Source organism: Emydura macquarii, unplaced genomic scaffold, assembly GCF_026122565.2.
Source record: "Emydura macquarii macquarii isolate MOO-44397 ecotype Brisbane River unplaced genomic scaffold, CSIRO-AGI_Emac_v2 contig_1230, whole genome shotgun sequence".
Taxonomy (NCBI): domain Eukaryota; kingdom Metazoa; phylum Chordata; order Testudines; family Chelidae; genus Emydura; species Emydura macquarii.
Window position 1 is genome coordinate 20,527,109 of NW_027131367.1, and position 12,624 is coordinate 20,539,732.

The following is a 12,624-nucleotide window of genomic DNA, read 5'->3' on the forward strand; positions in this document are numbered from 1 at the left end:
TGGAGTTTGGCTATTGAATGTGTAATAGGAGCTGTGAAATGCACAGGAATTGTGGACACCGACTGAAATGTAATAGTTTTGGACAAGATATGCTAAAAATGCTAGGAGATGGAGCATCGAAAATTGAACCACCTAACTGGTCTCAAATAGATAGGGAACTATGTAGTTGCACTCAAATAGGGAAAATTGGGTTTGAAAACAGGACCTCTGGATAGCTAAGACAGTGGATGGTCTAATAACGTTTGAATTTTATTATAGCTAGTAACTGTGAAATAAATATCAAGAATGTGTCTTGCAAATTCAGTCTGTGGAAATTCCCTTTAAAAATGTAACCCAACTTGTCCTACCCTCCAGGGGGTGAAACCATAATATCAGTTACATGCTGTGTAGTGAATGGGTGAGACTTGTTTTGAGACCTTGGCTGCCAAAGTCCTAGTGGATATGAAACAGGAACGGATTTTTCGATTGCTGCTGAGTATTTCTGACAAAGAACAAATAGTAAAAGAATGGATGCACAGCTGTAAAACATGAATCAGAGGATCCAGTAAACGCTGGCACAGAGAAAAATTTGAAGGGACAAAGGAATGAAGGTAAGTTCTGGGAGTTTCTACTGGATCTGTTCCAGCACAATGCTATACACTTAAATAAGGAGCAGCAGGGCAGCCTGAGAAACTTTCTGGTTAGGAATCAGGAGTTGCTCTCCAGATCCAAGACAGCTATCGGTTATACAGACTGGTCCAGCACAGGAGTGACACCTGGGAAAACTGGCCAGTTAAACAGGTGCCCTGCTATTCTCCACTCACACCGCGGGCAGAGACTTCAGGAGACACAGCGGGGACGTAGAAGTGGCAGGATGTCTTGCCCTCTGTTGTCGGTGAGGAGCCCCAGTGGGTCAGCGTCTCTCCCGCCCTAAGGAGCTGCCGGAGACACCAGCTGGCAGCTCCTTCAGGGAGCGTGAGCCAGGGCGTGCCTGCTGCAGCTCACCCGCCCCCACACCTGCCCCTCCCGCAGCACGACCCGAGGGGCGCCCGGGCACCCCGTCCGACGGGCACGCGAAGCGTTGCGGCCCCGTCTCTGCCCCTCCCGAGGCTCTGGCTGCGCTTTTCTCCACACTCCGGAGCCCCTCCAAGTCACGAGACCGCCTCAGCCTCCTCATAGCGCCGGCCAAAGCGGCCAGCTACACTCCCCCCCCCCGGGCCCAGCGCCTCCGGCCGCGCACACCGGCTGCCTGACACCGTCGCACCGCAGCGGGACCGTCCGGGGCCCCCAGCTCGGCCCCCTCAGGAACGGCTCCCCAGAGCTGAGCCGTCACACACCCTCCCCTCCCCCACTCCTGCGCCGTCAACAGCCGAGCGAGTCCCGCCCACACCGGCCCCGAATTCCATAGTCCCCGCGCCGCCTAACCGCCATCTGCCGCCTCCATTGAGGCTGGGGGAGGAGCCTTTAGCTGGGAGCCGCCCACTTCCCAGAACGCCAATAGGACGCCGGAGATGTCAGCTGGCGCGTCCCATTGGCCTGCGTCTGTCACACGACAGGGGCACGTGGCCTAGCTGTGGCAATCCCATTGGTTAATTCTCATCAGCGGAGCCGTGTCTCATGAGTGAAATGGGCGAACCCATTCTCGATTTCTATTGGGCGGCGGTGTCACATGAGAGGGAAGTGTGCCTCTGAGGTCAAACGCTGATTGGCTGGAGGTGCGCCCCTGGCGGTCGAGAAGCGCTCTGGGGATTGGCCCCTGTGTGTCACGTGGAAGAAGGGGGTGTCGGCGCGCTCCAGGCCGGAAGGGCACGTGCAGGACGCTGGATGTGGGGCTCGTGGCGGGGCCTGCTGGGTTCCCGCGGGGCGCTGCGGAGGGTGATCGGCCGCGCCATGTCCGGGGGCCCCGCTGCGCCGCGCCGGCCTCGGCCGCCCAAGGACCAGCTGCGGCACCTGCGGGCTCGGGAGAAGCGGGGGGACTCGCAGGGCGTCGCGGCAGGGCCCAGCACCGTCTACGTGCAGGTGGCGGCGGCCGGGGCCCGGGAATCGGGCGCTGCGCTCTACGTCTTCTCCGAGTACAACCGGTCAGTGCCGGCGGGGCCTCCCGGCCTGCCCCGCCCCGGGGGCTGCCCTGCCCCGCCCCGGCCCGGGGGCTGCTCCTCGGGCGCTCGCTGCCGGGCCGGGCCCCTGGCAGCGCCCGGCGAAGTCACTGAGGGGCAGCCCCGCCCCGCCCCCATAAACCGCAGCGGCGCTGCCTCCCCTTGCTCCCAGGCCCCGGCCGGGCTGCGCTAGACCCTGCCCCGGATGAAGCGCCCTGGCCTCACGTGGGGGTTGCTCCAGGCTGCTCTGTGCCCAGCTGTCCGAGCTGCCCTGTCAGTGCTGCGGGTTTTATACACCCCCTGTGCGGAGCTGCCCCTGAAGTGGGGCAGAGACCAGTGAACCGCTTTGTTCTATTAAAACCGTGGCTGTTCAGCTAATGAGAGCTTTAATCCCTCCCAGGTACCTCTTTAACTGTGGGGAAGGGATCCAGCGCCTTATGCAGGAGCACAAGTAAGTGTCCTTACTGCCTTGTTAAAGGAAAGAAGTTGCAGCAACTTCCAGACTGCACTTCAGTTACTCCATAACCCAAACCTGTCTCTCCTCAGGTTAAAAGTGGCTCGTTTAGACAATATCTTTCTGACCAGAATGAACTGGGCGAATGTTGGTGGTTTGTCTGGTAAGTGAGATTTGGGGCGCACACTTTATAGTTTTGTTTAGGTCGAGTTTATTGCATATGGTAGGGGCTCCTTGCATCGCTCCATTTCCCTAGGACAAGTTCCCTGCATGCCTACCTCACAACCCTCTCTGTTGCAGGTGTTCCCTACAGCTCCCCAAATCTCTCTGTGGCAGGAGTTCTGGGTGCCCCTGCTCCCCTGCCCCATACCAGGGTCCACCTTTCTCCCACTGTATGCGAGGCTCTGTGTATCTTCATTTTTCTTTCCTGTCATAGCAAGGTTTCTGTATGCACCCTGTCCTCCATACTAGGTTCTTCCAATCTCCCTCTTATCACAGGTTGTGTTTCTCCCCCTCCCTCCCCCCCATTCTCCCACATGATAGCAGTTATGTGCACCCCCATCACCTCATTGCAGAGGCTCTATGTGCATCCCATTTCCCTTTTCTCTGCTTTCTCTCTTCAAGATTCACCAGTTACCGCCCACCGGTGTTCTGTGTGCCTCCTTTTGTTTCCTCCACCTATTCCAGGGTCCCCCGTTCTCATCCTATGCCAAATGTACTGTATGTCCTTCACACACAACGCTCCCTTGCCCCTGGATGTCACAAGAACAGCTACACTGAGTCAGACCAATAGTCCATCTAGCCCAGTAGCCTGTCTTCTGACAGTGGTCAGTGTCAGGTGCTTCAGAGAGAATGAACAAAACAGGTAATCATCAAGTGATCCATCCTGTCGGCCATTCATAACCTCCTGGCAAACAGCAATCCCTGTCAACATGTTAATTAAGCTCTGTTGGGAGGGCGAACAGAATGAAATCAGAGTACTATTAAGCTGGAAAGCATTAATGGTTGTCATTAGCTGTGACTGTGCTAGAGAGCTGGTGGGGGCTTCATGTGTTCTGTTTCTCCCTTTTGGTTTTGTGGTTTCCCCTCAAAATCAGTAGTGTCCAACCCATTGATGCCTAGAATATTCCCTGAAGTTTTGGATTTTAAGAGCTGTGATCTTCAAAATTTAATGTGTTACAGACCGAGAAATGCTTTAGCTTGAGTTTATGGGCTCAGAAGCTCAGCCAATTAATACGTTGGTGGAGTCTGTTATTAAACAGAGTTGCTGCCGGCTTTGTGATGTACATGCTAGTTTGTCTCCTACTCCTTATCCAGCACCCAATTACAATATGGTATAATCTGTTTTTGTAATATAGCTTTCATGCTTATACCAGACCAGCTAAGGTTGTAAACCGATCTCAAAATGACACATCTGTCTAAACTTCCCTACTTTAGTTGCTAGTAATGCTAAAGATTCCCCAGACCTCTTCCTTTTAGGAGAAACTGTTTGTTTGTTTTTCTACTTTGTCAGTTTACTCTGCATGTTAGCACTTGTTATATATACAGATTCTGTTTTCCTTGAATAGTCAGTTTCCCTTGCTGTTGATGGGTTTCTCCACCCAGTAACAGGGAGGGCAGAAAGGTATTTCAGAAGTAAATGATTGTAAACCTCCCAAAATTGGGACTCTGAGGTACTTTCCACTACAGCACATTCCCCTAGTGTTTATCTGAGTGAGTCTGTAATTCTTCTCAGTACTTCTTATGGATTTATCCTACCAGCATTCCTGTGAGGTGGTCCCAGTTTCCCAGATAAGTGACTTGCTCATGATCACACACAGCAGAGCCAGGTACTGAACCCAGATCTCCTGAGTCTCAAATGAGGGCCTTAATCACAGAACGTTACACCTCCTTGTGGTGAAGGATGGAAATGAACATAAGAAAGGCCATGTTGGGTCAGATCAATGGTCCATCTAGCCCAGTGTCCTGTCTTCTGATAGTGGCCAATGTCAGGTGCTTCAGAGGGAATGCATAGAACAGGTCATCATCAAGTGAGCCATCCTGTCGGCCATTCCCAGCCTCTGGCCAACAGCAATCCATAGCCACTGATGGACCTATGAAATTGAACAGATAGTGGAAAGTGAATTACAGCCTTTGCTGTGGAGGCACTTGTGGGTTCATGATGAAAGCTGTTTACAAAGCCGGACTCTCCCTGCTCTCTCTTCCAGGAATGATTCTCACCTTGATGGAAACAGGGCTCCCAAAGTGTGTTCTCTCAGGGCCACCACAACTGGTGAGTAGCTGTTTTCTTTGGAAAGTAGAGGGCCCTCTCAGAGTCTGAGACCATAACCTGTGAGTGAAAAGCTGTTGCTAGGTATTGAGTGACCTTGTAAAATGCTTCTTCTGTGAGGCACTGCTCTAATTGAAGACCTGCTGTCCTGTAATTATTTGAATCTGCTTTTGAGGCTGGCTTCACCGGGTGAACAGCTCTTTTGTAAGTTGTCCCGACTGAAAATAGAGCTCTAGGCAGCAACAAACTGCCACCACTTGGAGCAGTCTTGTCTGTTAATGCCTCATTGGTAGGTGGAGGAGGACTGTTCCATCTATCTCCATGAACAATATGATGGGGGCAGTTCTGCTAGATGTCACTTTTTAAAGCAGCAATTAGGGGTCTCTGCAAATATCTGAACATGTTCTAAACATGCTGTGCTGGTGAGAGGCACTGGTGATGTAAATTCAATGCTGGTCTCAGTAGCTAGCTTCTCTTCAGCACTGAATTTTTCTTACCGTATCTATGGATATTTAATGACTGTCTGCTCATTGGGGTTCTCTTCTCCTTTACCGTCATACTTGTTTTCCTAACCCCTGTCCCAGAAAGAAAGTGTACACTAGGTGGAAGAACTCTCTAGATATCTCTGGCCAGCTTGATTGTTCTGCAGCTTTTAGGACTGTCAGTTCCATTGAGACAGTGCCCTAAACTAATGAACAAAACAATGTACTTCTGTGGCAGACTAATATAGTATAGTAAGAAGAAATGTAGCGTCCATTTTAATTCCGACTGGGAATTGAGCATCTCTGCAAATGAGAGAGAATCTTAGTTCATTAGATGTAAACCTTTGCTTGAAAAAGTTGCCTGAAATCAATAATAAACCGGCACTGACCTCTCTTTAGGTGATGATTTTTCACCTTATTGTCTTTTTTTGTTTCCCCCAGAGAAAGTACTTGGAAGCTATCAAAGTGTTTTCTGGGCCACTGAAAGGAATAGACTTGGGTATGTATAGCACTCATCCGCGTGTACTTACTGTCTCTAGTGTCTACACCTTGTTGCGTGTATGTGTGTCTGGATGGCAGCCTCGTGATGTGTGAGGTGTTAAAGGAGTACTCAAGAAAGACAAGACCATTGCAAAGGAGCTAAATTCTTTACATCAGTCTTCATTGCAGAGGATGTGGGAGAGATACTCACGTAACAACTATCCCTTTTGTGGGACACATCTGAAGTACTGTCCCACATTGATGTGTCAGTAAAAGAGGTTTTGGAACAAATTCGTTGATTTGAATAGTAGTAAGTCAACAGGCGCAGATGACATTCATTCAAGAGTTGTGAAGGAACTCAAATGTGAAATTGCATAACTACTAACTAGTATGTAACCTATTGCTGAAACAAGCCTCTGTATCAGATGACTGGAAGGTAGCTAATGTAACACTAACTTTTTAAAAGGGCTCTGGAGGCGATCCTAGTAATTATAGGCCGACAAACCTAACTTCGATCCTAGGCAATTTGGCAGAAACTATAGTAAATTATAGAATTATCAGACCGACAAACATGATTTGTTGGGGGTATGTCAGCATGGCTTTTGTATAGGAACATCATGCCTCATCTGTCTTGGAACTCTTTGAGGGGGTCAACAAGCGTGTGGGCAAGGGTGATCACGTCAGTGCAGTGTGCCTGGTTTTGCAGAAAGCCTTTCTTTGATACTGTCCCTCACCAAGGGCTCTTAAGGAAAACGAGCAGTTCTGGGACAAGAGGGAGGGTCTTCATGGATCACTAACTGGCTGAAAGATAGGAAACAAAGGATAGGAATAAATTTTCATAGTGGAGATCGGACAACAGTGTGGTCCCCCGAGGTCTGTACTGGAACTTGTTTTGTTCAACATATTCATAAATGTCTGGAAAAGGGAGTGAAGTGTCTAAATTCGCAGATTATACGAAATTATTCAAGATAGTTAAGGCCAAAGCTGACTGGGGGGCATTTCAGAGCGATCTCACTAAACGGTGAGTAGTCAATGAATGGCAGTCAATGACAGATGAAATTCCATATTGATAAATGCAAAATAATCCACATTGGGGGGAAAAATAATCCAAACTCACATATTCAGTGATAGGTTCTAAATTATTTTTGACCACTCCAGAAAGATCTTGAGCTAACCACAGTAACTCCTCTGAAAATTTCAGTTCAATGAACAGGAGCAGTCAAAAAGGCTAACAATGTTAGGAAGGAACAGAATAGAAAATAAGATAGAAAATAGCATCATGCAACTATATAAGAACATAGGAATGGCCATATTGGGTCAGACCAATGGGCCACCTAACCCAGTATCCTGTCTTTAGACAGTGGCCAGTGCCAGGTGCTTCAGAGGAAACGAACAGAATAGGGAATCATCAAGTGATCCAGCAAATTGCCTGTTCCCAGCTTCTGGCAAAAAGCAATCCTTGCCCATCTGATGAATAGCCATTGATGGACCTTTCCTCCATTAACTTATCTAGTTCTTTTTTGAACACTGTTATAGTCTTTGCCTTCCTCAGGCAAAGAGTTCCACAGGTTTACTGTGTGCTTTGTGAAGAAATACTTCCTTTTTTTTTTTTTTTTTTTTTTAAACCTGCTGCTTATTAATTTCATTGGGTGACCCCTAGCTCTTGTGTTATGAGGAATAAATAACACTTCCTTATTTACTTTCTCCACACCAGTCATGATTTTATAGACCTCTATCTCATTCTCCCCACCCCACCTTCCCCCCTCCTCCGGTCGTCTCTTTTTCCAAGCTGAAAAATCCCAGTCTTATTAATCTCTCCTCATAAGGAAGCTTTTCAATATCCCTAATCATTTTTATTGCCCTTTTCTGTACCTTTTCCAATTCCTATATATATATATATATATATATATATATATATATATATATATATATATATATATATATATATATATATATATATATATGGGGTGACCAGATCTGCACGCAGTATTCAAAATGTGGGTGTAGGCAATATGATATCTACTATCTAATTGTGTCCATTTCCTAATGATTCCTAACATTCGGTTTGCTTTTTTTGACTGATGCGGGACATTGAGTGGATGTTTTCAGAGAACTATCCATAAATTCTCCAAGATCTTTCTTGAGTGGTAACAGCTACTTTAGAGGCTTTCATTTTATATATATAGTTGGGATTGTTTTCCTATGTGCATTACTTTACATGTATCAACATTGAATTTTATCTGCCATTTTGTTGCCCAGTTACTCAGTTTTATGAGATCCCTTTGTTACTTTTTGCAGTCTGCTTTGGACTTAACTATTTTGAGTAATTTAGCATCCTCTGCAAACTTTGCCACCTCACTATTTACTCCTTTTTGCAGATCATTTATGAATAGGTTGAACAGCACTGGTCACCGTACAGACCCCTGGAGGACACTACTATTTATCTCTCTCCATTCTGAAAACTGACCATTTATTCCTACCCTTTGTTTCCTATCTCTTAACTAGTTATTGATCCAGGAGAGGACCTTCCTTCTTATTCCATGACAGCTTACTTTGCTTAAGAGCCTTTGGTGAGGGACCTTGTCAAAGGCTTTCTGAAAAATCTTAAGTACACTAGATCCATTGGATCACCCTTGTTCACATGCTTGTTGACCCCCTCATAAAATTCTAGTAGATTGGAGTGGCATGATTTCCCTTTACAAAAACCCCATTGACTCTTCCCCCCAACAAATCATGTTTATTTTTCTTTCTGATAATTCTGTTCTTTTCTATAGTTTCAACCAATTTGCCTGGCACTGAAGTTAGATTTACTGCCCTGTAATTGCCAGGATTGCCTCTGGAACCTTTTTTAAAAATTGGCATCACATTAGCTATCCTCCAGTCATCTGGTACAGAAGCGGATTTAAATGATAGGTTACATACCACAGTTCTGCAATTTTACATTTGAGTTCCTTCAGAACTCTTGGGTGAATACCATTTGGTCCTTGTAAATTAAACAGTAATAAGTCATCAGTTTGTTCCAAAACCACCACCTAACACCACCTGAATCTGGAACAGTTTCTCAGATTTGTCACCTAAAAAGAATGGCTCAGGTTTGGCCGTCTCCCTCACATCCTCAGCTATGAAGTCCTTTGCAAAGAATTCATTTAGGTATGTCTTCACTGATGGTGGCAAATTTGCTGCTGTCAGATCGATCGATCCGGATCGATTGAGCGGTCAGTGAAGACATGCTCGATCGATCCGGAAGTCAATGCGTTAAAACCACCTCAAGTGGCTGCGTTGATGGGAATACATTTCCCATCGGCGAAGCACAGTGAAAACACTGTGTGGAAGAGGTGTTACGAAGTCGACGAGAACTCCCGTTGACTGCCGCCGAATTTCCAGGTAAGTGTAGTTTCTCCACAATGCCCTTATCTTCTTTGAGTGCTTCTTTAGCATCTTGATTGTCCAGTGGCCTCACTAGTTGTTTAGCTGGCTTCTAGGTTCTGATGCACTTAAAGGTTTTTTTGGTTGTTACTTTGAGTCTTTGGCTAGTTCTTCAACTTCTTTTTTGGCCTTCCTAATTATATTTTTACACTTCACTTGCCAAAGCATATGCTCCTATATAAATCCATGTTGCACCCGCACCTTGAATACAATGTCCGGTTCTGTTGCTCCATCTCGAAAAGGATATTGTGGAACTGGAAAAGGTTCAGAAAAGGACAGCGAAGATAATCAAGGGTATAGAACAGCTTCCATATTATGAGAGACTAAATAGATAAGGGCTGTTCAGCTTACAAAAGATAAGATTCAATAGGGATATGATAGAGGTCTATATTATCATGAATAGTGTAGAAAAAATGAATAGAGAGGTGTTATTTATCCCTTCCCACAATATAAAATACAGGGGTTACCTTATGAAATTAATAGGCAGCAGGTTTAATACAAAGAAGAGGAAGTACTTCTGTGCACTGTGTGAAGTTAACCTGTAGAATTAGTTGCCAGGGGATGCTGTGAAGTCCAAAAGTATAACTGGGTTAAAAAAGAGAGAGTTCCATCCATGGCTGTTAGCCAGAATGGGATGCAACCCTATGTTTGGGCCAACCCTAAACTCTGACTACCGAAGCCGGGAGAAGATTGGGTGGATCACTCCAACTGCCCTGGTATGTACACTGTCGTGAAGCTCTGGTACTTGCTACTGTTAGACATTATAATTGGGCTAGATGGACAGTTAGTCTGATTCAGTTTGGCATGTTCTTAAGAGCTTTCAGCTGGGCTTCTTGTAAGCAGAGGCATAGCTCCAAGTTATGGCCCCTGCAGCCTCTGAGAACGAAGTTTTTTTTTTCCAGCTCTGTTTGTTTTGGAGTCATTCTGGTGTCTGGTTTCCAAGCTGCTTCAGGTGACGCAATGGGAATGCACTTTTCCTGTTCTGTGGGGAAACTAAGGAGTTGTGGTAGTACTTGGTTGTCTTGGCACTAGTCTTCTAGGATCAGGAGCACATTAGTAATGTCTTGATAAGGACTTGGTATTAAAACCAAATGCCAAGCTGCCTGGCTCAGGGATTGAGAACGGGCAACAGATCCTTTCCCATTCAAGTCACTGGCTCATACCCAGCACAGGGAGGGGGGGAAGCTGTTTGGTGATTGGTATGAAATGAATTGTTTCCAGTCCACTTCCTGGTAGACAGCTGTCGATGTACTTCAAACACTATCACAGTTGTCATCGTTTGGCACCTTTAGAAGCTGAAGGCCAAGGGTTGACTGAGTGCAAAGAATAATCTCTTCCTTGCTCTTGCTAAGGGGAAGCCCCTCCAGGTGAGGGGGGGAGAGAAGGATGGAACACATGAATTGCCCTAATGGATCAGCTGTTGGTCCATTGAGTGCAGTATCTTGTCTTTGACACAGGCCAATATAAGACTCTTCAGAGGAAGGTGCACAAAACGACCTGGGCAACTGCAGAAAAACTAACTTGCGTGTAGGGGAAACTCAGTGGCTGGTTTATGCCCTGATGCCAGAGGATTTACATCCCTTCAGTTGTATTAATTCCCAGGATGAGCCTCATCACCTCTTTAAAACAATAAGTGATGTCATTTGTCCCCCTCCCATCCCATCTTCCAATGCAGTAATTGATTTACTGAAAGATCACATAGCTAGCTTAGCAGCAAAGGCATGTATGTGGCCGAGATCCTGTGCCTGTCCTGCTGGGATTTCTCCATTCTTATGAGAGATTTAAAAGGAGCATCATTTCTGAGCTGTAAGGTACTGAGGAGGTTTCTTGCACTTCCTGGCCGGGTCGGGGGGAATGCAGTGCAGATTTCCCCCTATTGCTTTGGATGCTGATTTGTGCAAAAAGAGATCTTGACAGATCTAGTCCTGATCCCATTGCTGTAAATTCGTTACGTATATTACAAACTCAAGGACAACTTCCTAATGTAATGTAGTATTCAAAATAAATAGGATGTCATCTGATTATAATAAATCAACCTTTTTGGTGCTGCAGTGTAGCATTTGCCATCTACTGACATCATACTAAAATCAGCTTGCAATTATTTGAGTGCTTGTTTTATTCTTCAGAGTGTGAGCAGCAGTTCATAAATATATATTGCCTCTGTTCTCTACACAGAGCCAGACATGGTGCTGTCCCTGCTTTTAAGCACCCAGTTGGGATTGTATAAAGGCAGAATGGAAACCTGTTTTCAAAACAAAAAACCTGGCCTATTCAGAGATATGTAGTGATGAATTGCTTTAATCTTTGCTATTTAGAGCAATTGTGAATAGAATTGCTCTTTCTTTTGAAGTTATGTATATTTGTCTCTGCAGTAGTGGAGTGTTTCAGCCTCTGGCCAGAGAAAACTGCCTGATGAATAGCTCCTGTGACTCTCCAAGAGATGCATGTTATTGAATGTGTTTCTGTTAAAATATGTCTCTGATTTCCAGGCTGCTTTTATCCACTGTCCTGGAGTCTAATGCATCTGTTTGTAATAACTGGTTAATACTTACTTTGGAGGCGTTATAGCCAAGCTGACGTCTAATGTTTTGACTGTTTATTGCTAGCTGTACGGCCGTATACTGAGCCCGAGTATAAGGATGAGACGATGACAGTCTATCAGGTACCTCTTGTCGGTGAGTACGCACATCTGACTCGAATGGCAGGAAGCAAAGGGTATCTGGAGCTGCAGTTGGAGAGGGAGGAGTGAGATTATTTGTTGCAATGACTTCCTTGAGCTGGTTATGGCATCTGGTTACTGTTTGTAAACCTGAGACATAGTAACTACAAGGTTGCATGATGGTTTACTTCTCCTATGATGAGAATGTAGCAAAGCAACCTAAGCCAGTACAGGTCTAAGGGACCTGTCTGGTGAAAAGATGCTGTCTCCACTAAGAACTCTGGTATTTTCCTTCAGGAAGGAAGGAAGGAAGGAAAGATGAGAAGTGACAGCAATTCATACCTCCTGAACTGGCTTTCCATGTTATTAGGTACAGTCATACAAGCAGCTGCACTTAGAGCACATGCTTGAGTTTGATAGGATTTTGTTGCTGTTGGAGAATCTGCTGAAGAGAGCTCTTGAAATGAGTGAAGTGCAATTTGCAGAAACAAGGGGAGAGGGGCTCTCTCTCTACTGGAGAAGCTTCTGAATAAGGCTCCATTTGTGGTTTTTCTGCTTCCTGAGCAAGCCTGTCTTTTTTTTTTCCCCCTTGGTTTTGGGACAGGAAAGCATTTAGCCAGTGAGCACAGGCTGCATCAGAGTTCTGAAAGGCCAGCCCAAAGTGGAGTCAGCCCCAAATGTGCCCCAGAAACTGGATCCCCCATCACAAAGCAGCAGCGTCTGGAGGGTGACAAGACTGAAGAAGCCCCGAAGAAAACAGGTGAAGGAACTTGAATTTT

At 46.1% G+C, this 12,624-nt stretch overlaps 1 protein-coding gene across 2 annotated transcripts in view; it reads left to right on the forward strand.

Annotated features, from left to right (window-relative positions):
* Positions 1 to 1,667: 1,667 nt before the first annotated feature.
* Positions 1,668 to 12,624, forward strand: part of ELAC2 (elaC ribonuclease Z 2) — a 29,481-nt gene continuing 18,524 nt past the window's right edge. The window contains exons 1-7 of one of the 2 annotated variants that reach the window (XM_067547746.1): positions 1,668 to 1,694; positions 2,476 to 2,526; positions 2,622 to 2,692; positions 4,737 to 4,801; positions 5,722 to 5,779; positions 11,793 to 11,861; positions 12,450 to 12,605. In XM_067547746.1, the coding sequence (XP_067403847.1) occupies positions 2,513 to 2,526; positions 2,622 to 2,692; positions 4,737 to 4,801; positions 5,722 to 5,779; positions 11,793 to 11,861; positions 12,450 to 12,605 (433 nt within the window). In that variant the 5' untranslated portion in view covers positions 1,668 to 1,694; positions 2,476 to 2,512. Of the gene's footprint in view, positions 1,695 to 1,751; positions 2,061 to 2,475; positions 2,527 to 2,621; positions 2,693 to 4,736; positions 4,802 to 5,721; positions 5,780 to 11,792; positions 11,862 to 12,449; positions 12,606 to 12,624 lie in introns of those variants that run through there. The other variant, XM_067547745.1, reaches the window with a different exon arrangement.